Source organism: Dendrobates tinctorius, unplaced genomic scaffold (assembly GCF_039654945.1).
Source record: "Dendrobates tinctorius isolate UK_male_01 unplaced genomic scaffold, ASM3965494v1 ptg000103l, whole genome shotgun sequence".
NCBI lineage: Eukaryota > Metazoa > Chordata > Amphibia > Anura > Dendrobatidae > Dendrobates > Dendrobates tinctorius.
The window spans coordinates 18,529,422-18,555,856 of NW_027361771.1; the positions used below are offsets into that span (position 1 = coordinate 18,529,422).

The 26,435-nt window shown below is 42.2% G+C and overlaps 1 protein-coding gene across 2 annotated transcripts in view; it reads left to right on the forward strand.

The window, feature by feature from the left end:
• The window catches only part of TMEM100 (transmembrane protein 100), a 136,618-nt gene that overhangs the window by 26,504 nt on the left and 83,679 nt on the right, over positions 1-26,435 (forward strand). For both annotated transcript variants that reach the window (XM_073588109.1, XM_073588108.1), the window contains exon 2: positions 10,271-10,459. In XM_073588109.1, the coding sequence (XP_073444210.1) occupies positions 10,440-10,459 (20 nt within the window). In that variant the 5' untranslated portion in view covers positions 10,271-10,439. The remainder of the gene's footprint in view (positions 1-10,270; positions 10,460-26,435) is intronic.

Below are 26,435 nucleotides of genomic sequence, written 5' to 3' on the forward strand. Positions count from 1 at the left end.
TTTTAAAATAGTATGGTTGTTACCTCCTATGGTCCCAGTCACTCTTACCTCCTCAACCATTTCCTCCCTGCTTATAAGGATTAGATCCAAAGTAGCAGATCAACTTGTTTTTTCCCCTACCTTTTGGAAGATAAAGTTGTCAGCGAGAGAGGATAAGAATTTGCTTGACCTGTTAGTTTTGCCTGAGAGAGATTCCAAACAAATGTCTGGATAGCTGAAATCTCCCATAACCACTATGTCATATTTTTTGGAGTACTTGGCCATTTGATGCATAAAGTGTTCATCCACATCTTCAGCTTGCACAGGCAGCCTGTAGTAAATGACTACAAAGATGTCCTTTCCGCTGTTCTCTCCTTGTATTCTTATCCAAACAGTTTCCACAGAACTCCCAGTCTCTGAAGCTTCAATATCTGTGTAGATATAAGCTTTTCTAAAGGCCCCATTACACACAACGATGTCCCAGCGATCCCACCAACGATCCAACATGGATGGGATCGCTGGGACATAGACAGACTCACCAGCGATCAGGACCAGTGAGCAAGCTGGTATCTAGGGTAAACAGCGGGTAACTAAGAGCCGCGTGGCTCTTGGCTATCCGCTGTTTACCCTAGATACCAGCGTGCACGGTATACAAGAGCCACGTGGCTCTTAGTTACCCGCTGTTTAGCCTAGATACCAGCATGCAGCGTCACTGATCTTTGGTCTCCCGCTGCCACACGCAGCGATGAATGGGCTGACCATGACAGGGTTTGATGTGGTGGTCTCTTATTTTTTGTCAGAGCTGTAAGTTGTAGCCTTCTAGCCCAATCATGTGTATCGTCCCACCAAGTTTCAGTGATTCCAATGACATCATATTTCTTCTTCTGTGTTAGTAGTTCCAATCATTCTTCTTTGTTGCCCATGCTTTGTGCGTTTGTATAGAAACATTTTAGTTTGTGATTGGTTTCTCTTCCTCCAATATTTTTATTATTTAGATTTTTTTGTTTTTGTTCTTCCTTTCCATTTATAATAGCAGAATTCTCAATAGCATTTGTCAGGTGTGTGGCTTTTTCTGGCCTTTTGCTTCCCTTCCCGCATTGTTCTAGTTTAAAGCTCTCCTAATGAGTGTAGCAAGGCGATTTCCAAATACATGTTTTCCAGTCTTCGTAAGGTGCAACCCATGTCTAGCAAGCGGTCCATCGTATAGGTAATTCTCTCCGTGATCCAGAAATCTAAATCTTTGCTGACGGCACCATCGACATAGCGAATAAGGTTCACATTGCTAAAATTAATGTTTGCATTCGTCACAAGTATAATATACATGTCTTTTGCATAAGTACTTTGCACAATTGCAACATATCACACTTGTTTTCTGATTACTTGATGTTGGACAGAAGGTGCATCATGTCTGTTTTAGGCTGGTTGCATTGCTGATGGAAGCCGTTGTGTTATGATTGAGTCACCGTAGGAGGCAAAAACAGAAATGCTAGCTAAGTCCTGAAAACCAGAGAAGTTGGCAACTATCAGATTGCAGACCCCTGAACCTATCAACACAACTAGCAGTAGCCATGGGGGGTTCCTACGATGACCTAGACCCCTCGATCACAGCCGGAGAGATACATAGGCCTAAAGAAGGAAAGGGGAAATCTAACTGCCCCAGAGCAGACCCCAAAGCAATAGGCAGCCCCCCACATATAATGACGGTGAAGCAAGATGAAAACACTTACACAGACAGAAAGACAGGCTGAGCAAAGACGGGGCCCAAAAACTACCAAGATAGGAACGGATAGGAAGGCTGCTGTCTGCAATCTGCCAAAACCCTATCAGGGACAAAAGCCAACAAACTGATATAAAAATGGCCCTGAAGCAACTAAGCTTCAAAAACTAAATCAGCGCTCAGGTACATTCAGAAGACAGAGCTCAAGGAACACTGCACACTCCAGCAGGGAGTGGCAGAATCCAAAAAGCAAGAAAAACAAAAACAAATCTTAAATGCAAAAGGCAAAAACAGAAAACTTAGCTTTAGGAGAGCAGGAATCAGACTGGTGTCCAAGAGTCCACAGAGAAATCACCCGCAGGGCAGAAAGGGCGTAGGCTGCCTTAAATCCAGTCAGTGACTCCACTCAGCCAATCGTCTTCATTAGTCCCAGGTGTCTGATAATCAGGCTCACTACCTTCCTTCACTAGAATAGGGAGTTCACCAGGCCTCAGTGACGGAGGGGAAAATGAACTCACAACAGTACCCCCCCTTGAGGAGGGGTCACCGAACCCTCAACAACGCTACCAGGGCGATCAGGGTGAGCCCGATGAAAGGCACGCACCAATCTTTTGGCATGAATATCAGAGGCAGAGACCCAGGAATTATCCTCCTGACCATAACCCTTCCACTTAACCAAATACTGGAGTCTCCGTCTAGCCAGACGGGAATCCAGAATTTTCTCTACCTCATATTCCAAGTTACCTTCAACCAATACAGGGTCCGGAGGTGCCACCTCAGGCACAACTGGCTCAACAAACCTCTTCAACAAGGACTTATGGAACATATTATGGATCTTAAATGTGACAGGAAGAGCCAAACGAAAAGAGACCGGATTAATAATCTCCAAAATCTTGTAAGGTCCAATAAATCTAGGCTTAAACTTAGGAGAAGCCACCTTCATAGCAATATTTTTTGATGATAACCACACCATATCACCAATCTTAAACTGTGGACCAATGGTCCTATGTCGATTGCAAAACCGCTGGGCCTTTTCCTGGGAGAGAGATAACTTATCCACCACTTGGTCCCAGATCTGGTGCATTCTCTCCACCACAGTGTCAACACCTGGGCAGGCAGAAGGCTCCACCTGCCCTGAAGAAAATCGAGGGTGAAAACCAAAGTTACAAAAAAAAGGTGACATCAAAGTGGCAGAACTAGCTCTATTATTTAAAGCAAATTCGGCCAAGGGCAAAAATGAAACCCAATCATCCTGATCAGCGGAAATAAAACATCTCAAATACGACTCCAAGGTCTGGTTTGTTCTCTCTGTCTGCCCATTGGTCTGAGGGTGAAAAGCAGAGGAGAAGGACAACTGAATTCCCAACTTGGAACAGAACATCCTCCAAAATTTAGACACAAATTGAACTCCTCTGTCAGATACAATGTTCTCAGGAATCCCGTGCAAGCGAACCACCTGTTGCAAAAACAGAGGCACCAACTCCGAGGAAGATGGCAACTTAGGGAGTGGTACAAGATGAACCATCTTAGAGAACCTATCACAAATCTCCAAATAACAGTCATTCTTTGAGAGACCGGCATATCAGAGATGAAATCCATTGAAATATGGGTCCATGGCCTCCTGGGGACCGGCAAAGGCATCAACAATCCACTAGAGCGAGAACAAGATTTAGACCGGGAGCAAGTCCCACAGGACTGCACAAAATTCCTGACATCATGAGACAAGGTGGGCCACCAAAAAGAGCGACTCACCAGATCTCTAGTACCAAAAATACCTGGATGACCAGCCAATACAGAGCAATGAACTTCAGACATCACTCTCTTCTTCCACTGGTCAGGAACATACAACTTTCCACTGGGGCAACGCTCAGGTTTGTCCTCCTGGAACTCTTGCAGAGCAAGTCTCAAATCAGGCGAGATGGCAGAAAGAACTACTCCTTCGCCTAAGATGGTGGCAGGCTTGGTCACCACAGGAAAATCAGCAAAGAAACTCCTAGAGAGGGCGTCTGCCTTGACATTCTTAGTTCCAGGAAGGAAAGAGACCACAAAATCAAAACGTGTAAAAAACAAGGCCCACCTAGCCTGTCTAGGGTTCAAGCGTTTAGCCGACTCTAGGTAAATCAAATTTTTGTGGTCAGTGAGGACCACAACTTGATGTTTGGCTCCCTCCAACCAATGTCTCCACTCCTCAAATGCCCATTTCATGGCCAACAGTTCCCGATTCCCCACATCATAGTTACGTTCAGATGAAGAGAACTTACGGGAAAAGAAAGCACAGGGATTCATTTTGGATGTTACCGGATCCTTTTGGGACAACACCGCTCCTGCACCAATCTCAGAAGCATCCACCTCCACCTGGAACGGGAGTGAGACATCAGGTTGCCGCAGAACCGGGGCGGAGGTAAATCTACGCTTCAGCTCCTGAAAGGAAGCAACCGCCTCCGGAGACCAATTCAACACATCCGCACCCTTCCTGGTCAGGTCAGTCAATGGTTTGGCAATACTAGAAAATTTTGCTATAAATTTCCGATAAAAATTAGCAAAACCCAAAAACTTCTGGAGGGCCTTCAAAGAAGTGGGCTGAACCCAATCATAAATGGCCTGTACCTTGGCCGGGTCCATTTCAATAGTTGACGGAGACAAAATAAATCCCAAAAAAGAAATTCTCTGTACTCCAAAAAGGCATTTTGATCCTTTGACATACAGAGAATTCTCTCTCAAGATCCGGAAAACAGTCCGAACGGAACACAGTCCGAACATGTTCCACATGAGAATCCCAATCCTTGGAGAAGATCAAAATATCATCCAGATAGATAATCAAAAATTTATCGACAAAGTCTCGGAAAATATCATTCATGAAGCACTGGAAGACAGAAGGGGCATTAGTGAGCCCAAAAGGCATCACCAGGTACTCAAAATGTCCCTCCGGAGTATTAAACGCCGTCTTCCATTCATCCCCCTGCTTAATGCGGATAAGATTATACGCCCCCCTGAGGTCCAGCTTGGTAAACCAGCAAGCACCTCTGACTCTAGAGAATAGATCTGAAATCAGGGGTAACGGATACTGATATTTAATAGTAATTTTATTGAGGGCACGATAATCAATACAAGGCCTTAAAGAACCATCCTTCTTGGCCACAAAAAAAAAAACGGCACCTAAGGGTGAAGAGGATGGTCTAATATGACCCTTCTCCAACGCCTCCTTAATATAGGACCGCATAGCCTCGTGCTCGGGTACAGATAAATTGAAGAGCCGACCCTTAGGAAATTTACACCCCAGGTTTAGTTCAATTGCACAGTCATAACTCCTATGAGGAGGCAAGGACGCAGACTCATTCTCACTAAATACATCATAGTAGTCTGCCAAATAGTCAGGAACCTCATGCGACTGAGGAGAGGTGGAAAAAACCAGAGCCTCACTAAAGGTACACCGGCAACCCCAACTCACCACAGACACAGACTTCCAATCCAAAACTGGATTATGAATCTGCAACCAGGGAAACCCCAGAACAACGGCATCATGCAGACCATGCAACACCAAAAATCTGCAATTTTCTTGGTGGTCTGGGGCGACCCGCATGACCAACTGGGTCCAAAACTGAGGTTTATTTTTAGCCAGAGGGGTAGCATCAATCCCCCTCAAAGGGATAGGCGTCTGCAGAGGTGTCAACGTAAATCCACAACGTTTAGCAAAATCCAAGTCCATTAGGTTTAGCGCAGCTCCCGAATCCACAAAAGCCTTGGCGGAAAATGTGGACAGGGAACAGATCAGAGTAATCGCCAAAAGAAACTTAGGCTGAACCCCACCAACAGAAAAAGTGTGTGCAAAGCGTTTTTCACGTTTAGGACAAACAGAAATAACATGTGAGGCATCTCCACAGAAAAAACACAGCTTATTACGCCTTCTGAATTCCTGACGTTGCGCCTTAGACAAAACTCTATCACATTGCATAGGTTCAGACGTCTGTTCAACCGGTGGCAACACCTCTCGTGTAATCCTGCGTTCACGTAAACGCCGATCAACCTGAATGGCTAAAGACATAGAATCGTCCAAACCAGAGGGAACAGGAAATCCCACCATAGTATCTTTTACGGCTTCTGACAAACCCTTCCGAAAGAGAGCAGCCAAGGCACTATCATTCCAGGTAGTAAGGACTGCCCACTTTCGGAACTTTTGACAGTACAACTCTGCAGATTCTTGACCCTGGTTCAATGCTAACAGGGTCTTTTCAGCCTGGTCAATAGCATTAGGTTCATCGTACAGCAACCCCAAGGCTTGAAAAAATGCGTTCACATTAGTCAGGATAGGGTCATCTGGTTTCAAAGAAAACGCCCAATCCTGGGGATCGCTGCGCAGCAAAGAGATAACAATTTTAACCTGCTGCGTGGGACTCCCTGACGAGTTAGGCTTCAAAGCAAAAAATAATTTACAATTATTTTTGAAACTCAAAAATTTAGATCGATCCCCAAAAAATACATCAGGTGTGGGGATCTTTGGTTCAACAGCATGTGAATGAGCAAGATAGGCGGAAATTCCTCGCACTTCAGCAGCGAGCTGCTCCACACGATCAGACACTTGCTTTATCTCCATTGAGAGAAAAAAAATTCCCCCTACGGCCTCAGAGATATAGAGGAAAGAATATACACTTTTTTTTTTTTTTTAAACACAATTCTTTCCTGCTATTGAGTACCCCAGGATCTGCGGTTGGGCGGGTGATTCTGTTATGATTGAGTCACCGTAGGAGGCAAAAACAGAAATGCTAGCTAAGTCCTGAAAACCAGAGAAGTTGGCAACTATCAGATTGCAGACCCCTGAACCTATCAACACAACTAGCAGTAGCCGTGGGGGGTTCCTACGATGACCTAGACCCCTCGATCACAGCCGGAGAGATACATAGGCCTAAAGAAGGAAAGGGGAAATCTAACTGCCCCAGAGCAGACCCCAAAGCAATAGGCAGCCCCCCACATATAATGACGGTGAAGCAAGATGAAAACACTTACACAGACAGAAAGACAGGCTGAGCAAAGACGGGGCCCAAAAACTACCTAGATAGGAACGGATAGGAAGGCTGCTGTCTGCAATCTGCCAAAACCCTATCAGGGACAAAAGCCAACAAGCTGATATAAAAATGGCCCTGAAGCAACTAAGCTTCAAAAACTAAATCAGCGCTCAGGTACATTCAGAAGACAGAGCTCAAGGAACACTGCACACTCCAGCAGGGAGTGGCAGAATCCAAAAAGCAAGAAAAACAAAAAAAAATATTAAATGCAAAAGGCAAAAACAGAAAACTTAGCTTTAGGAATCAGACTGGTGTCCAAGAGTCCACAGAGAAATCACCCGCAGGGCAGAAAGGGCGTAGGCTGCCTTAAATCCAGTCAGTGACTCCACTCAGCCAATCGTCTTCATTAGTCCCAGGTGTCTGATAATCAGGCTCACTACCTTCCTTCACTAGAATAGGGAGTTCACCAGGCCTCAGTGACGGAGGGGAAAATGAACTCACAACACCGTTGGTTCACTTTCTTTAGCATGATGTTGGATCCTGTTGACAATGGCTGCCGCTCCATCATCTCTGGTTGTTACTTTTCTTTCTTCGATATATGGGCTAACCAGTGATTTTCCCAACTCCTCTATAAAAATTATTCTTTTATATAATTTATTTTTGTTCCAATTTGGGTTTATTTGACACCAGACCACAAATGGATTGCATGCATCTCTCTGTGTTCTCTCCAGCTGTAATAAAAGTGAAGTAAGGGCCCCGTCACACATAGCAACTCACCAGCGATCCCAACAACGATATGATCTCATCAGGATTGCTGGTGTGTCGCTACATGATCGCTGGTGAGCTACCAAACAGGCAGCTTCACCAGTGATCAGGACAGCAACATGCGGGTAACTAGCGATGCACGTCGCTTAGTTACCCACAGTGTACATTAGATACCAGCGTGCTGGTGCAGGGAGCTGGTAACCAAGGTACAAATCGGGTTTCTAAGCGCCGCGCGGCGCTTAGAAACCCGATGTATACCTTGGTAACCAGCTCCCTACACCAGCGCTCTGGTATCTAACGTACACATCGGGTTTATAAGCGCCCCATGGCACTTAGAAACCTGATGTTTACCTTGGTTACTAGCTCCAGCGTCGCTGATCGCTGGTCTCCCGCATGCCACACGCAGCGATGCGTGCTGGCCAGCGGGAGACCAACGATGAAAAAAATGTCCTGGCCATTCCAGGACGATCAGCGATACCCGGCAAGGGGGCCGGTCGCTGATAAGTGTCACACACAGCGATCTCACTGGTGAGATCGTTGTTGCATCACAAAACTTGTGACTCAGCAGCGATCCCGCTAGCATGATCACTATGTGTGACTGGGCCCTAAAGGGGGTTTTACACATAGCGATATCGCTAGCGATATCGCTATAACGTCACCGATCCAAACAGAGGCTGGACAGACATCTGACTGGGATGATTTAGCGAATCCTGCTTTGAGCAGGGGGTTGGACCAGATGGCCCAGGAGGTCCCTTCCAACTCTACGATTCTATGATTCTATATCGCTAGCGATATCGCTATGTGTGATACTTACCTCCGACCGGCTCCCCCGCTGTCCATCGCTGATCGCGCGAGAATGTCAGGCTCCATTTCTCGTCGTCAGCTTCCTGCTGTGATGACGTGCTACGCGTGGAGGCGGGCGGGAGGACGTCAGGATCGCTGTGTGTGAAAGGTGAGTATCGTGCGCTGCGTCGCTGCTGCACTGCTGTGAGATCTGCCTGTTTGGCAGCTCACTAGCGATCATTTAGCGATGCACCAGCGATCTTGACCGGGTCGGATCGCTGGTCGGATCGCTGGTGCATCGCTAAATGTACAGGGGCCTTAACTGTATAGACTAGTATGGTAATTGTCTACTGATAAGATCAGAGAAAAAAACACCATTTAGCTCAGATAGCCCACAGTAAAACAAGCACATTTGTCAGAGAGAATTTATTAGTGCTCTTTTCAGGTCAGCATTGCACCGTAATAGAATCTGCTAACACAAGGAAAATAAGAAAATCTTTTCATTTACAATGTGAAATGTTGACAACAGAATTTAACTATTTCTATATGAACATCAGAGTAAATAAGATTCAGCGGAAAAATTTTGCACATAGCTACCTTATTTTTTGGATTATAAGATGCTCCGGATTATAAGACGCACCCCCAATTTTGAGGAGGAAAATAGGAAAAAATTATTTTTTTTAATAAAATGGTGGTGCTTCTTATAATCCATGTGTCTTATTGCTTACCAGGGGTGGAGACTGTGGTGATGTGGGGTCCCAGGTTCGCTGTTGGAGGAGGCAGGAGTGGGGTTATTCTGCAGCTTGGGATGAGGGGGTGTTCTGATGTGCGGCGCACCGCTGCGGGTGTCTGGTGCTGCAGAGGTGTCTGACAATGCAGGAGTGTCCATCGGTGCTGCCCGGCGGTGCTACGGGGGTGTCTGGCACTGAGGGGGTGTCCGGCAGTGCTGCTGTGGGTGCCCGGCGGTGCTACGGGGGTGTCCGGCACTGAGGGGGTGTCTGGTGGTGCTGCAGTGGGTGCCCGGCGATACTACAGGGGTGTCTGGCTCTGCGAGGTGTCCAGCGTGCTGTACAGTGCTGCTGCGGGTGTTTCCGATGCTGCGGGGGGTTTCTGCTGACATTTTGGGAAAGACCATAGCCCCCTGCCGCAGTTCCATGGTTTCCTGTGCGTTGGACTCCAGGAAAATGGCCACCGCGGGCAGTGCATGCGCAGATGGAGATCTCGACACCAAGATCTCGGGAGATGAGATCTCAGTGCTGAGGTAAGAAGACGTTGCTCACACTGCTGACCACCCTACCTTTCTGATCTAAACCAGGGGTGCTGAGGTAAGAAGAGACTGCTCACTTTGCTGTCCAACCTCTCTTTCTGGTTTAATTCTGGAGATACCAGGGGTGCTTAGGTAAGGGTTGCCTGTACCTCAGTTCACACTATCTATCTGAATGCTGAGCTTTACAGTGTGTGGTATAGGTTGTTTCCAGGTCACAGCAACGGAGCGTCCTACTGCACATGCTCGCAGGCACTTGTCAAATTAACATGATAGGATGGGTTTTTATCAGTATAACAAGACAATAGCCATCTTAATGTACTTCATTACCTTCATATACAAAATGATTGTGATTTGCTAATTAAAAGGTATTTACTGGAATTTATTAATAATGACACTTTCTTTCTTTTCAATCCCGCTAAGGAATGATACATCTGTGCACCCTTCTATAATATCCTTTATCTTGAGATTTTATTTCATGGGATATCAGAAAGGTATTATAATTTTGCCTCCTGATGCTCTGCATGGCAGTCAATTCATCTTAAATTCACTTAGTCACAATAAACCACAAAATAGGTGACCAAGAGGTCAGAAAGCTAGACATTACTGCCAAGAAATGAAATCTCCACAGAGGGGTAAAAGGACGAGATTTTCCCCGGGAGCCTGGCCCCTTTCTCCTCAGTACGGCCCAGTAATAATCGCTAACAAACGCCTATTCACTCTCTTCTGATTCGTGTCCCCTTTTTTTTTTTCTTTCCATAGAAAACCTCAGCGCTAACTATGTGTCATCTGTAACTCAGCCTCAAGCTGCAGGCTGGTATTCAAAGCCACAAGCACACAGCATTTCCTCTTGGTGTTCCTGCCGAGCACAAACTGGATCGAGACAAAATACATGTTTTGTTGACTAAGAACCCTCGGGATTTGTCATACCATGGATTACAGATTTTCACGGTAGGTTCAAATTTTAATGCTTGCTTGTAAATCTGAATTGTTACACGTCTATTAGCTTTTAAGATTGTTGGCGTTTAGCTCTACAGACGTCTTGTGGAATAATTACGCCTTCTGCTAAAATAAGAACTTGTAAAGTTTTACGGTAACAGATTTACAGTCCCTCTATCGAGAAGCCAACAAAGAACATTGCAATTTGGCATGAAACAACAATATATATTGTAATCCTGCAAACAAAACCACATGGTTCATATACTCGAATCGCTGTACTGTATTGGCCGGCATATAATAAGAGCAATATATTATATCGCGGAATAATGATTAGAATAAGGTGCCTGAAATAATAATAATCCTTAATTAGGGAAATAAATATGAAAGCAGAGAATTGGTGGATATTGGTCTGATTGAATGTATTACTGCATGTAACGTTGTATCGGAGGATATTCAGAGACGTGGACCGGTCTGATTGAATGTGTGACTGCATATGGAGCTTAATTCATATGCTGCCCACAAAATGATATAGTATCAAATAACTGTTATCATACATGCATACACTTAAACAATCAAGTCTGTATATGAAGATGTTTAATACATTGATAAGGGTAGTTTGTCATGTTTTTTTAGGAAGTTTTTTCTTTTATTTTTGCATAATATTTTTATATAATAATATAATATATTATATCATATATAATAATAATATTTCATATTCTGATAAAAAGAGCTGTAAAATAAGGTTAAATATTTTTAATTTGTTTTACCATAAAAATACCATATCTAATTATTAAATATTATTTACAACTGTTAAGATTTACTGACTAGCAAAATTGCTAGTAGAGATATAGATATAGTATAGAGATGCAGAAGATAGATAAATGATAGATAGATAGATATGGGATAGATAGATAGATAGATAGACAGATATGGGATAGATAGATAGATGATAGATTGATAGATGATAGATAGATAGCTAGATATGGGATAGATAGATGATAGATAGATAGATGATAGATTGATAGACAGATAGATAGAGAGATAGATATAGAGATAGATAGATGATAGATAGATAGATAGATAGATATGAAATAGATAGATAGATAATAGATAGATGATAGATAGATATGAGATAGATAGATAATAGATAGATAGATAGTAGATAGATGGTAGATAGATAGATAGATATGGGATCGATAGGTAGATGATAGATAGATATGAGATAGATAGATAGATAGATAGATAAATAGATAGATAAATAGATAGATAGATAGATGGTAGATAGATAGATAGTAGATAGATAGATAAATAGATAGATGATAGATAGATAGATAGATAGTAGATAGATAGATGATAGATAGATAGATAGATATGAGATAGATAGATAGATAGATGATAGATAGATAGATAGATAGATAGATATGGGATAGATAGATAGATAGATAGATAGATAGATATGGGATAGATAGATAGATAGATAGATATGGGATAGATAGATAGATGATAGATAGATAGATAGATAGATAGATAGATAGATAGATAGATAGATAATAGATTGATAGATAGATGATAGATAGATAGATAGATGATAGATAGATGATAGATAGATAATAGATAGATGGTAGATAGATAGATGATAGATAATAGATAGATAGACATGAGATAGATAGATAGATAGATAATAGATAGATAGATAGACATGAGATAGATAGATAATAGATAGATAGATAGATAGATAGACATGCGATAGATAGATAGATAGATAGATAGATAATAGATAGATATATACTGTAGATGATAGATAGATATGAGATAGATAGGTAGATAGAGAGATATGGCATAGATAGATAGATAGATAGATGATAGATAGATAGATACATAGATGATAGATAGATAGATAGATAGATAGATAGATAGATAGATAGATAGATAGATAGATAGATAAATAAATAGATAGATTAGGAAAACGGTAGCAGTCTACAGTAGGGTGTAATTTCAATTCAGATCTCAACCTTCCACAAGGTTCCAGGAGGAGCTGAGACATTGCTGTTGGATATTATGCACTAATAAAGGATCCTTATTTTTTCCACAAGTTGGAGGAGAACTGTCATTTTTTGGGATTTTAGATAGATAAATAGACGTATGATAAATTAGATCTAACTGGTTACAAATAACTTTCTGAATATGGAGTTTCATTGTGCTTTGATACCGAGATTCTGTATTTTAGACACATTTTTTGTGGTATGTTGGAAGTATGCATTTGAATCAGAAAAAAAATACTCCGACAGAAATGATGTTATTTAGATAAAGCGTAATGGGTGAAACATATGTCATATTCGTATTTGACATATGTTTGTGCATATTTCTATTTGAATCTGTTTTCTTAAGGTATCAAAACAGCATAATCTGCTGCGCCTTTTTAACCTTAAAAAAGGAAGCTAAACATATCCATTTTTTTCTTCTTTCTTTTTTACATTAAATTTATAGCTGATATATGCAAATATTTTGACTTATGATTTTTTGTCCGTTTTTTATCAGTTTTCTCCAAACACCAGTCATTAACCCTCTCCTGTCCCCTCTAAAATAAATGTCACTTTTTTAATCAGATGCAGTGTATATGTTAAAAAACTGACATGCTTTAAAAAGCAGCTTTTTTTTCTTACACTATAAAAATGCATAGCTTTAGCAGATTGCAAAGACATGGTGTGAAACTGGTCTTACATTCTATATTCCCATTGTTTGAGACGTCTCATGTGGTTTTATATGGGCCTATAGTATCACTTCTATTTTAGAAAAATGAATTTATTGTTAATGAATCCTCAATTCATTTCTAGAAGCTAAGTTTGCAATTTGCCATCATGTGTCAGAGCCAGGTGCCATGATTTTTCCATAGATATACAGGTCAATCCATTACTTTCATATATACAGTGGATATGGAAAGTATTCAGACCCCTTTCAATTTTTCGCTCTTTGTTTCATTGCAGCCATTTGGTAAATTCAAAAAAGTTCATATTTTTTCTCATTATTGTACACTCTGCACCCCATCCTGGTTGAAAAAAAATACAGAAATGTAGAAATTTGTTTTATTAAAAAGAAGAACTGAACTATCACATGGTCATAAGTATTCAGACCCTTTGCTCAGCATTGAGTAGAAGCATCCTTTTGAGCTAGTACAGCCATGAGTCTTCTTGGGAATGATGCATCAAGTTTTTCACACCTGGATTTGGGGATCCCCTGCCATTCTTCCTTGCGGATCCTCTCCAGTTCCGTCAGGTTGGATGGTGAATGTTGGTGGACAGTCATTTTCAGGTCTCTCCAGAGATGCTCAATTGGGTTTAGGTCAGGCCTCTGGCTGGGCCACTCACGAATGGTCACAGAGGTTAGGGTTATTGTTTTGTTCAGCCAAGTCTGAGGTCCAGAGCACTCTGGAAGAGGTTTTCATTAAGGATATCTCTGTACTTGGCCGCATTCAAGTTTCCTTCAAATGCAACCAGTCATTATGTCCCTGCAGCTGAAAAACCCCTCCATAGAGTGATGCTGCCAGCACCATGTTTCACTGTTGGGATTGTATTGGGCAGGTGATGAGCAGTGCCTGGTTTTCTCCACACAAACCACTTGTGGAGCTCAGCCACAGTGATCTTGGGGTTCTTCTTTACCTCTCTCACCAAGGCTCTTCTCCCACAATTGCTCAGTTTGGCTGGATGGCCAGGTCTAAGAAGACTTCTGGTGGTCCCAAACTTCTTCGATTTAAGGATTATGAGCTTGAGGAAAATAGGTTTATTGAATTTACCAAATGGATGCAATGAAACAAAGAGTGAAAAATTTAAAGGGGTCTGAACTGTAGACCCCTGTACACTGACCCCATCTACACTGTAGATGTATAGTCCATATTTTATTAACGGATTCAATAAAATTACCCTAAACAGAAAGGAAAAATGCTATCTGAAAAAATGTAAATCTAAATACAGTAAATTCAGAAAAAAATCCTTTTTCCCTGCAAGATTCAGCATTAGAACTACATTTGTACATCACTGCAAAGGGGGATGAGCAGAGCAGCTGGATCAGAAGTTGAACAAAGAGGTAACTCATGCACGGAAAAGAGACCTACTTCTCCTACATAGAGTTTAGAAAGATTCAGTTGATGTCATAGACCTAAAGGGAGAGAGAAGAATTAACTGGGTATAAAGGCAAAATGAGCAATTGTAAGTACACAGTGCTATATAATATGATGATTGCAGCATATTAAGATGATAAAAACTTTGATGGGAGAGCTTCTTTAACCCCTTTCTGACATAGGGCATAATAGTACGCTGATATAAGACTCCCCCTGTTTCCAGGCACATGTCAGCTGATATGTGCCCACAACAGCCAAGGGTGGAATTGCGATCCAACCTCGGCTGTTAACCAGTTAATTGCCACTGTCAATCTCTGACAGCGGTATTTAACTCACGCTTACTGGAAGCACATCACTAAACCCGTCCATCGGTGACCCCACCACTTGATCGCAGGTCACCGATGGGTCAGCATGACAACGAGAGGTCTCCAGCAGACCTCTATGGTTGTCATAACCAAATTGCAAGTGAGCATTTCTGCTACACACTGGCGATCTGATCATTATTATTTTTATTATATATTTTAATAGCGCCATTTATTTACATGAGAAAGGGGCAAATATAGACAAGTACAATAAAGTACAAGTACAATAAACATGAGCAATACAAGGCACACACAGGAACAGAAGGAGAGAGGACCCTACCCGTGAGGGCTCAGAGTCTACAGGGGATGGGTGAGGATACACTAGGTGAGGGTAGAGTTGGTTGTGCGGCGGTTCAGTAGACTGAGGATCATTGCAGGTTGTAGGCTTTACAGAAGAGGTGGGTCTTCAGGTTCCTTTTGAAGGTTTCCATGGTAGCTGAAAGTACAGAGTTCCAGAGTATAGGAGAAGCAAGGGAGAAGTCTTGTACGCGGTTGTGGGAAGAAGAGATAAGAGGGGAGTAGAGAAGGATATTTTGAGAGGATCGAACGTTGCGTGTAAGGTAAGTACCATGTCACAGATGTATGGAGGAGACAGGTTGTTGACGGCTTTGTATGTCATAGTTAGGGTTTTTAACTGGAGCCTCTGGACAATAAGAAACGAGTGAAGGGTTTGGCAGAGAGGAGAGGCTGGGGAGTAACAGGGAGATAGGAGGATTAGTCTGGCAGCAGAGTGAAGGATGGATTGGAGTGGTGCAAGAGTGGTAGAGGGGAGGCCAAAGAGTAGGAGGTTGCATTAGGCGAGGCGGGAGATGATGAGGGCAAGCACTAGCATTTTTGCAGTTTCTTGGTCAAGGAATGTACAAATCCAGGAAATATTTTGAGTTGGAGTCAGCAGGAGGAGGCAAGGGCTTGGATATGTGGCTTGAAAGAGAAGGCAGAGTCGAGGATCACCCCGAGACACCGAACATGAGGGACTGGGGAAAGTGAGCAGCCACTGACATTGATGGATAGGTCTGTTGGAGGGGTAGAGTGAGATCAGAGAAAGATTATGAAATCTGTTTTATCCATGTTCAGTTTCAGATAGCGAGCAGAAAAGGAAGCTGAAATAGTGGACAGACATTGTGGTATTTTGGTCAGTAGGGAGGTGATGTCAGGTCCAGATAGGTAGATCTGTGTGTCGTTGGCATAGAGATGATACTGCAAACCGTGGGATTCTATGAGCTGTCCCAGGCCAAAGGAGTAGAGGGAGAAGAGTAGGGGTCCTAGAACTGAGCTTTGGGGAACAACGACAGATAAGGGGAGAGGTGGGGAGGTGGTGTGGGAGAGGGAGACACTGAATGTCCGGTCTGTTAGATATGACGAGATCCAGGATAGGGACAAATCTGTGATGCCAAGAGATGAGAGAATCTGTAATAGGAGGGAATGGTCCGCAGTATCAAAGGCAGAAGACAGATCCAGGAGAAGGAGGACAGAGTAGTGTTGCTTGCTCTTGGCGGTTAGTAGGTCTTTGGTGACTTTAGTTAGGGCAGGTTCAGTTGAGTGATGTGGCCCGAAACCAGATTGTAAGTGGTCAAAGAGGGAGCAGGGGGAGAGGTGGGAGGACAGTTCAAGATGGACATGCTGTTCCAGTAGTTTTGAAGCAAAAGGGAGAAGAGATATTGGGCAATAGCTGGACACAGAGGATGGGTCGAGGGAGGGCTTTTTGAGGATGGGTGTGATTGAGGCATGTTTGAAGGATGAGGGGAATACACCATTTCTAAGTGAAAGGTTGAAGAGATGTGTTAGGGTTGGGATGAAGACTGTGGCGAGGTTAGAGCTGAGGTGGGATGGGAGCGAGTCAAGCGTGCAAGTGGTGAGATGTGATCTTGACATAAGGGTGGAGAGCTGATCTTCTGTCATGGTGGAGAAGCTGGTTTTGGAAGACCAAGGCTGAGCAGATAAGAGGAGGGGCATTGGGGGCTGCGGGTTAAAGCTTTCTCTGATGTTATCGATCTTCTGCTTAAAGAAAGAGGATATGAGAGATGAGAAGTAAACTTGTTTTGCGGCAGTGAGCAGGGGCTTGAAGCTGGCAAGGGACTGTTTGTATGCAGTAAAGAGCTTGGCAGAGCGTGATCTCTTCCATCTCCGCTCAGCAACCCTGGAAGCCCATCTCAGTTCTTTGGTCAGGCTGGTTAGCCAGGGTTGTCTGTTGATTGTACAAGCTTTGCTGTGCATGAGGGCGGCAGCCTAATCAAGTGATGCTGTTATTGTGGTGTTATAAAAAGTGGCAGCAGCATCTGTGTCATGTAAGGAGGCTAAGTCTGTAAGAGAGAGAAGGGACTCAGAGAGTGATTGTAAATTGAGGTGTTTGAGATATCTGTGAGGGTGAGTGAGTTTGTGGAGTCAGGGATGTGGACTAGGAGAGGAGAAGGAATAGAATGTCAGTAGGTTGTGCTCAGACAGGGGGAGGGGTGAGTTAGTGAGATTAGTAAGGGAACAGAGGCGGGTGAAGATAACCCAGGGTGTGGCCATCTTTGTGAGTGGCCGTGGAGGATCATTGAGTGAGGCTGAAAGAGGCAGTCAGTGATAAAAATTTAGAGGCAGCTGATGTGGAAGTGTCAATGGGGATGTTGAAGTCACCTATGATGATAGTGGGGATGTAAGCAGTAAGGAAATGAAGTAGCCAGATGGTGAAGTGGTCGAGAAAGGTGGAGATGGCCAGTTCTTGGGGTCAGTAGATGACAACCAGCTGGAGGTTGGAGGGGGAGTAGATGCGGATGGAGTGCACCTCAAACGAGGGAAGAGTAGTGTTGAGCGATACCTTCCAATATCGGGAAATATCGGATCGGATTGGATCGGACCGATACCCCAAAAATATCGGGTATCGCCGATTCCGATACCGGAAACCCATGCAAGTCAATGGGGCACAAATATTGGAATGAAAATAAACCCTGTCTTTCCTTGCACATCCAGTTCGGGAGGGGGGAAGAGTGTGGGCGGTGCGTGGGCAGAGACTGTGCGTGTGTGTGTGCGTGCGGGGTCTGTACGGGCCTCTCAGAGGTCTGAGCGGGCCTGCCGGGGGTCTGTGCGATGCCTGCTACAATGACAGTGATTGACATGTTAGCCAATGATGGGACAGTAGTTGTCCCATCATCCGGCTAATGTGTTGAATGTAAAAAAAACCATACATACTACATACATACTACATATATACAACATTCATACAACATACATACATACTACATACTACATACATACTTCATATATGCTACATTCATACAACATACATACATGCTACATACATACTACATTCATACAACATACATACATACTACATAATACATACACATACTACATATATACTACATTCATACAACATACATACATACATACTACATACTGTATATACTACATTCATACAACATACATACAAACATACATTTTACATACATACTACATATATACTACATTCATACAACATACATACATACATACTACATACATACTACATATATACTACATTCATACAACATATATACATACTACATAATACATACATACTACATATATACTACATTCATACAACATACGTACTACATATATACTACATTCATACAACATACATATATTCTACATACATACTTCATATATACTACATTCATGCAACATACATACATACTACATATATACTACATTCATACAACATACACACATACATATATACTACATTCATACAACATACACACATACATATTACATACATACTACATATGTACTACATTCATACAACATACATGCATACTACATTCATGCAACATACACACATACATAGTACATAGTGCATACATACTACATACATACAACATACATAAAACATGCTACATACATACAACATACATACTACATACATACTACATACAATACATTCATACATTCACACAATACATACATATAGACATACAGTACATATAACATAGAGTACATACTCACCATCACTTGTCACTTTGATCCCCGAAGCCAGTGTCATCTATAAAAAATATTAAAATAACAAGCAACCAATATACTCTCTGATCCGCAGAAATCCACGAGTGTCCCACGACGATCTCCCGTGGAGAACAGCAGCATCAGCTGATGCGACCACTCTCTAGGAGCTGGAGGATTACAATGACGGGATGTAGGTATCCTTCCGCACTGTATTCCTCCGCCACTGTAAAAAAATAGTCCCTAGTTTCACTTTTGGCATTGCTGTGTGAGAAAGTTCCCACGCAGCCTTTGCCATAAAGTGAGACCAGTGAACTATAGTAACCTCTCAGTGATGCACTGCAGGGAGATCGTCGTGGGACACTCACGGATTTCTGCGGATCAGGGAGTATATTGGTTGTTTGTTATTTTAATATTTTTTACAGGGAGATGACACTGGCTTCGGGGATCAAAGTGACAAGTGATGGTGAGTATGTTCTCTATGTTATATGTACTGTATGTCTATATGTATGTATTGTATGAATGTATGAATGTATTGTATGTAGTATGTCTGTAGTATGTCTGTAGTATGTATGTAGTATGTATGTTGTATGTATGTTGCATGTTGTATGTATGTTGTATGTATGTAGTAAGTATGTAGTATGTAGTATGCAGTATGTATGTATATTGCATGAATGTAGTATATATGTAGTATGTATGTATGTTGTATGAATGTAGTATATATGTAGTATGTATGTAGTATGTATATATGTATGTATGTTGTATGAATGTAGTATTTATGTAGTATGTATGTATTATGTAGTATACATGTATGCTGTATGAATGTAGTATATATGTAGTATGTATGTATGTTGTATGAATGTAGTATATATGAAGTATGTATGTAGTATGTATGTATGTTGTATGAATATTGTATATATGTAGTATGTATGTAGTATGTATGTTTTTTTTTTTACATTCAATACATTAGCCAGATGATGGGACTACTACTGTCCCATCATTGGCTAATGTGTCAATCACTGTCATTGTAGCAGGCATAGCCCGATGGGACTTATAGTCCCATCAGACGATGTATGCACACGCACACAACCCCCGGCAGGCCCGTACAGACCCCCGGCAGCCCGCACAGACCCCCGGCAGGCCCGTACAGACCCCCGGCAGCCCGCACAGACCCCCGGCAGGCCCACACAGACCCCCGGCAGCCCTCACAGACCCCCGGCAGGCCCATACAGAACCCCGGCAGGCCCGCACAGACCGCACATCATGATGACATCATTTCAGCAGCCAATCACAGCCATGCCATTAGATAACATGGCTAGCACAACTGGCTCATTGCATTATGGGAACTTCCTATTCCAGTATTCGATATTGTAAAAATATCGGAACTCGGTATCGGAACTCCGATACAGCGAATATCGGCCGATACCTGATATTTGCAGTATCGAAATGCTCAACACTATTGAAGAGTAGTGGAGGGTGGTAGCAGAATTGGGGTAAAGGAGCAGGTATCGGACATGAGCAAGCCAGCTCCTCCACCACGTGTGTTGCTGGGGCGAGGGGTGTGAGAGAGATTGAATCTGCTGTAAGAAAGGGCAGAAGGAGAGGCTAAGTCAGAGGGGGTAAGTTAGGTTTCAGTTATGCCAAGGAAGGAGAGCTTGCAGGTGATAAAGAGGTCATGGATATATGACAGTTTGTTGCAGACAGAGCATGTGTTCCATAAAGCTCCACGTAGGAGGACCAATGGAGTAGGGGCTGGATGAATGGATATGAGGTTATCATGGTTGCAAAAACGTGTAGAGGATCATGGTAGGGTGTTAGAAATGAGTGTGGGGATATGTTGAGGAGGGCAAGGATTTAGGGATACATCGCCAGCAAGGATTTACGGATACAATCGCCAGCAAGGATTTAGGGATACAATCGCCAGCAAGGAGTAGCAGACAGAGCGTTAGAAGGTGGGAGTAGGATAGGACATGATGTGGCCGCGTGTACCTTGAGAAAAAGTATTGTGTGTGGGGGAACAGTTCTGAAGAGGAGGTGTGATGGTTGTGGAGGATGGAGGGGGAAATGACTAGTTCCTTACTAGGTTGGGGGATTATAGGAGATAGTAAAAAATTACAGTAGTATGGGGGTGAAAGTGAAAAGAAACTAAAACATTGTAGTAGTTTTCTATTTCATTACCATACAGTCAATTCCAGTCCAATTCTAGTCTAATTCAAAGTAGTGCAATTAGAAATCTGTAATTTGAAAGATGCCTGGATCAGACTCACATCTGGATCAGACGCATGACTCAGAATCTGATCATAGCTTGTGTGTAGCACAAGTGATCAAAGTACTGTAGCTTCTCGTCTTCCATGGAGACTATTGAAGCATGCAAAAAGTAAAAAAAATGTTTTTAATAATATTAAAAAATAAAAGTTCTAATCAGCCCCCTTTCGCCCCATCTAATATATACTTTCCTTGTAATGTCTTCACATCTAGATCCATCCAGATGTGTCCAGAACCCAGAATTTCAAGTGGTGGAAGTTCGCCGACTGCCAAATTAGGACACCCAAGTGATGGGTGTCTCAATATGGAAACTGCTGGTGGTACCAGTCTCTTGTGCGGTACCACGAGCAGAACACCGTCGCACCACACACACTGTCTACGCCGTACGCACCACACACACATACAAATACACACTGTATACACCGTATGCACCACATACACACTATATATGCTGCAAGCACCACACACACTGTATATGCTGTACGCAGCCTCTTGCGCGTTACCACCAGCGGAACACCGTCGCGAACACGCCGCCGCCGGGATCAGCCGAATGATTCACTGAGAGCAGTCAAGGGGGAGAGCACATGGGGTACACAGGTCAAAGAAGAGATCACATGAGAGGAGGAGACAGCAGATGGGGGAGAGAGAAAGTGCACAGGGGTGAGAGAGACAGAGCACAGGGGGGAGACAGCTTAAACGGGACAGCACATGAGGGGAGAACACAGCACAGGAAGGAGAGAGACAGTAGACAAGAGTTATAGCACATAAGGTAGACAAGTCAAAGAAGAGAGCACAGACGGGAGAAGTCAGCACATGGGGAAAGAGAGAGTGGATAGGTGGGTGAGCGGGGGAAGAGATTCTCAACGCTGCAAAGCCTGCCCCCATCATGACATTACCGCCCTCCCGATGCAATAGCATCGGGCTTCCATCTAGTTCATAATAAAACAATTTAAAAAAAATCAAACATACACATATTTGGTATCGCCACATTCAGAATCGACCGGTCTATCAAAAAGAAAAAGAATTAACCCGATGGTTAAACAGCGTAACAAGAAAAAATGTAAAAACACCGGAATTACCTTTTTTAGGTCGCCGCAACATTGCATTAAAATGCAATAACGGGCGATCACAAGATCATATCTTCACCAAAATGGTATCATTAAAAATGTCAGCTCGGAATGCAAAAAATAAGCCCTCAGCCAGCGCCAGATAAGATTTCCAGGTGTCGGAAAATGGCGCAATTTTTTTTTAAACATAATAGGGAAAAAAATCCTTCTTTAATCCCATATGGCCATCAAGCTGGTTCCCTAGATCAACAGCTGGTTGTAGAATATCTACTTCCCATAACCTATAACACAGGTCTACAAAAAAAATCTTTGTATTGTCCCTCCATGTATTTGTACACTGTAATAAGATCGACCCTAAAACCAATGTTTTTCCAAGATGAATAACCCCAAATGTATTAACCTGTCTTGGTACTGCAGTTCACCTATTTCCTTAAAAACCTTAGCCACTATTCTCTAGTTCAACTATGCCTTGCTATAGACTGGATGCCAAAATTGTACCCTGTAAGCTAAGTGTGGCCACACTCTTCACTTGAACAGAGGCAAAACTATGTTCCTGTCATGAACATTTATGACTCTTTTAATGCATCCCATGATTTTATTTGCCTTGGCAGCAGATGTCTGGCACAGGTTGCTAAAGTTGAGTTTGTTGGGAACCCAAACAGTCAAGATATTTTCAGTGACTGTTATGCCCAGTGTTTTCTCATTTGTTACATTATTGTTCATTTTATTTTCTCCGCCAAAGCACATGACCTTTCATTTATACATATTAAACTTCAATTGCCATTAATTAATTATCCTCCTCTGTGTTGATTAGTTGCACAGTTTAGTATCATATGCAAATATTGAAATTCTACACTGTATACATGCTACACAATCATTAATGTGTGGAAAAGAAGAGGGCCCAATACTTATCCCTGTTGTACATAACTTTGACCCAATCAGTGTGTGTTTCAATAACCATCTACAATTTCCTATTAATGAGTCAGATGTTAACCCAATTACACATATTTTCCCCTAGTCCTCTTGCTCTCATTTTATGTATTAACCTTTTTGTGGTACTGTATCAAATTCCTTTGAATAGTAGACATCATCTTCCGCCTCAAACAAAAAAACAAAAGCAATGAATTTGAATGTAAGTTGGTGTGCATATAGCATGTAGGTGCATGTTCATACTAGCACTAAAGAGATAAAACCTAAGATAAGAACAAAATGAACAAATACCCTGCGATTAATAAATAAATAGCAATAGTACGTGGAAATAATATAGGGCACTTAGTTAACATAATTCTGATTAAAAAACAGTAAAAGCCATCTCACCACGTCACAGTGACCCTATTTGGGATGTTACTAACCTCCAGTATTAAAACCTTACCATGTAATAATGTTTATATGAATAAGGGCTGAGAAGGACTGAGGCCCCTACCAATGGACACCCAGCAGTTGGGAACTATATAAACATGATGTCCAGCTCAAAGAAAAGTGAGGCCATGTCCTTATTTGCACAGAGTTAGGACCATCCTAAATAGGGTCACTGTCTCATGGTGGGATGGCTTTTACATTTTTTTAATCAAAATTATGTTAACCACATAGCCTATATTTTTCATGCAGTATTGCTATTTATTTACTGCAGGGCATTTGCCCATTTTGCTAGCATCCACAGCCTTACCTGGTTCAGACTGGTACTAACCCTCTTATAACTGCTTATCAGTTTAATTTGACAAGACAGATAACTTTTAACCCCATGTTGATGTTTGGTTATGGGGTCATTTTTTATTAGGAAAACCCAGGACAGCATCTCTTAGGAAATTTTTGTTCAAAAGTTGAGGTTATACGTATAGGCCTATAGTTTACGGGCTCAATTTTGGACTCCTTTTTGAATTTGGCCCCCATTTACTATGTGCCAGTTTTCTGATATAGACTTATTTATTTTTGAATCCTTAAATATTAGAAATAATAGTCTGTTCTATCACAGTACTTAATTATTGCAGTACTCAGAGGTGTATGCCATCCATGCGCATTGATTTGTCTATTGATTTTCTTTTTGAGGTAGTGCAGTACTTCCTGCTGGGTTATGCAGGTTACATTTAATGGACAATTTATGGTATCTCTGATTGTGTCATGTCATGTGTCATGGGATTTTCTTGTGTAAATACTGTAGAGAAGAAGGAGTTTAATAGATTGGTCTTTCCTTCATCCTCTTCCACCATTTCTCTCAGACTCAAAAATTATAGTGTTTGTCCCCTTAAAAATAATGTATTACTGTTTAGTTAGTTAAAGAATACTCTTGGATTATTCTTACCTTCTTTGTTAATGAAATTTGCATTTTACGCAGTTTATTTTTCTCCCTATAATTGTAGTACCAATAAACTTGGCACTCAGAACTGTATAAAGGTATACCAGATTTATTGGCAATCCACAAATTAACGTTTTGGTCTATTTTGACCTTCATATGTGTGAAAACATACAAAAACAGTAATAAATGACAAAATAAAAAATAAAAAGTAACATAAATAGATACGCCATATATAAGTTAATTATCAATGCAGGATACAGCAATATTGCATCAAAATAATTTTTCAGAAATGTGAGAAATTAAATTCTTCCAAAAGTACACATTATGACAATGAATATAGGTAGGTCAAACGGATATCATAAGGGATCTGGAGCGAGGTCCCACAAGACTATATCACAATGGAAGCCTGTCCAAAAAGAGACAGAGTTAGTAATGGTTGCAATACTGTCAATAAATTAGACTTCCAAACTGGATTTAGAAGCAATATTGAAAGATGGAAGTAATATGTCCACTAAATGGGAAGGAAAAATGTGTTATTATGTCCTAATGCAGAATTATGGAAAAGCGTACTACTGTAGAATCAAATGAACAAATAGAGCTGTACCTTTAAAGGCCCTTTTACATTTAGCGATGCACCAGCGATCCAACCAGCGATCCGACCCGGTCAGGATCGCTGGTGCATCGCTAAATGATCGCTAGTGAGCTTTCATACAGAAAGATCTCACAGCGATGCAGCAGCGACGCAGCGCACGATACTTACCATTCACACACAGCGATCCTGCGTCCTCCCGCCCGCGTCCAGCGTCGCTCGTCGTCACAGCAGGAAGTCTCAGCAGGAAGCGCCCGACGAGAAATGGAGCCGGACATTCTCGCGCGATCAGCGATGGACAGCGGGGGAGCCGGTCGCTGGTAAGTATCACACATAGCGATATCGCTAGCAATATCGCTATAACGTCACAAAACCAGTGACGTTTTAGCGATATTGCTAGCGATATCGCTTAGTGTAAAACCCCCTTAAGAGTGGAACAATGTACCGTATAGGGTAAAAGACTGACAGTCTTAAGGCAAAAAATGACAAAAATCTGTAACGTACTGGGTAAGTAAAATGAGATACCTGATTGCCATACGGGAACTGCTGATCATCAGAGAAAATAGAGTTGTGTAGAGGTGCAATCTAAATTGCTGCAGAATGGCGTCATTGGATAATGTCAGTGGCCATCTTAACTAGGCGGTGCACTGGACATGACCTGGGAAAGCGGTGTTGTGTAGGCAGGGGGTGTAGTAAGCTGCGTCACGTGATGTGGCGGCAGCCAGGTCCTTCAGAGAGGGGAGGATACCCATGTGATGTCAGATGATGGGTGGGGAAGGTTTTCTCCTCCATATTAATTTAACACTATGGTAGTAATACCCAGCAGAGCTGAAAATAATTATGAGGATGGCGATGGGCGGGATTGCGCCACATGAACTTTAACTTTGACCATGCGCTGTTAATGTATGTGTGGAAGGCTGTCAGTGAATCTATTTGTCTGTATCAAATGCAGAAAATGTAGTCAATAAATCTAGTGTCATTTGAGTGCCAAGTTTATTGATACTATTGGATTACAGGTTGGAACCCTATTTGGGCACCGGAGTCGCTCACCAGAAGTGCCGTATATCCCTTTTCTCCTTATAATTATGTAATGCCTGATTACTCCCCTTGGTTTAGATCGTTAAATGTTTTCCTTTTGTCAATTAGTGTGCCTCTTGCAGCTCTTTTTAGCCATAGTTGTTTTCTCCTATTTCTAGCTTATTTTTTTCCCATTGTTCACAGCTTCTATTCAGGATGCTTATAAAAGTGTCCCATTTGCTATGGGTACTTTTGTATCTCAGGACATTGTCCCAGTTTATGACACTAAGATCATCTCTTAGCCAATAGAATTTAGCCTTC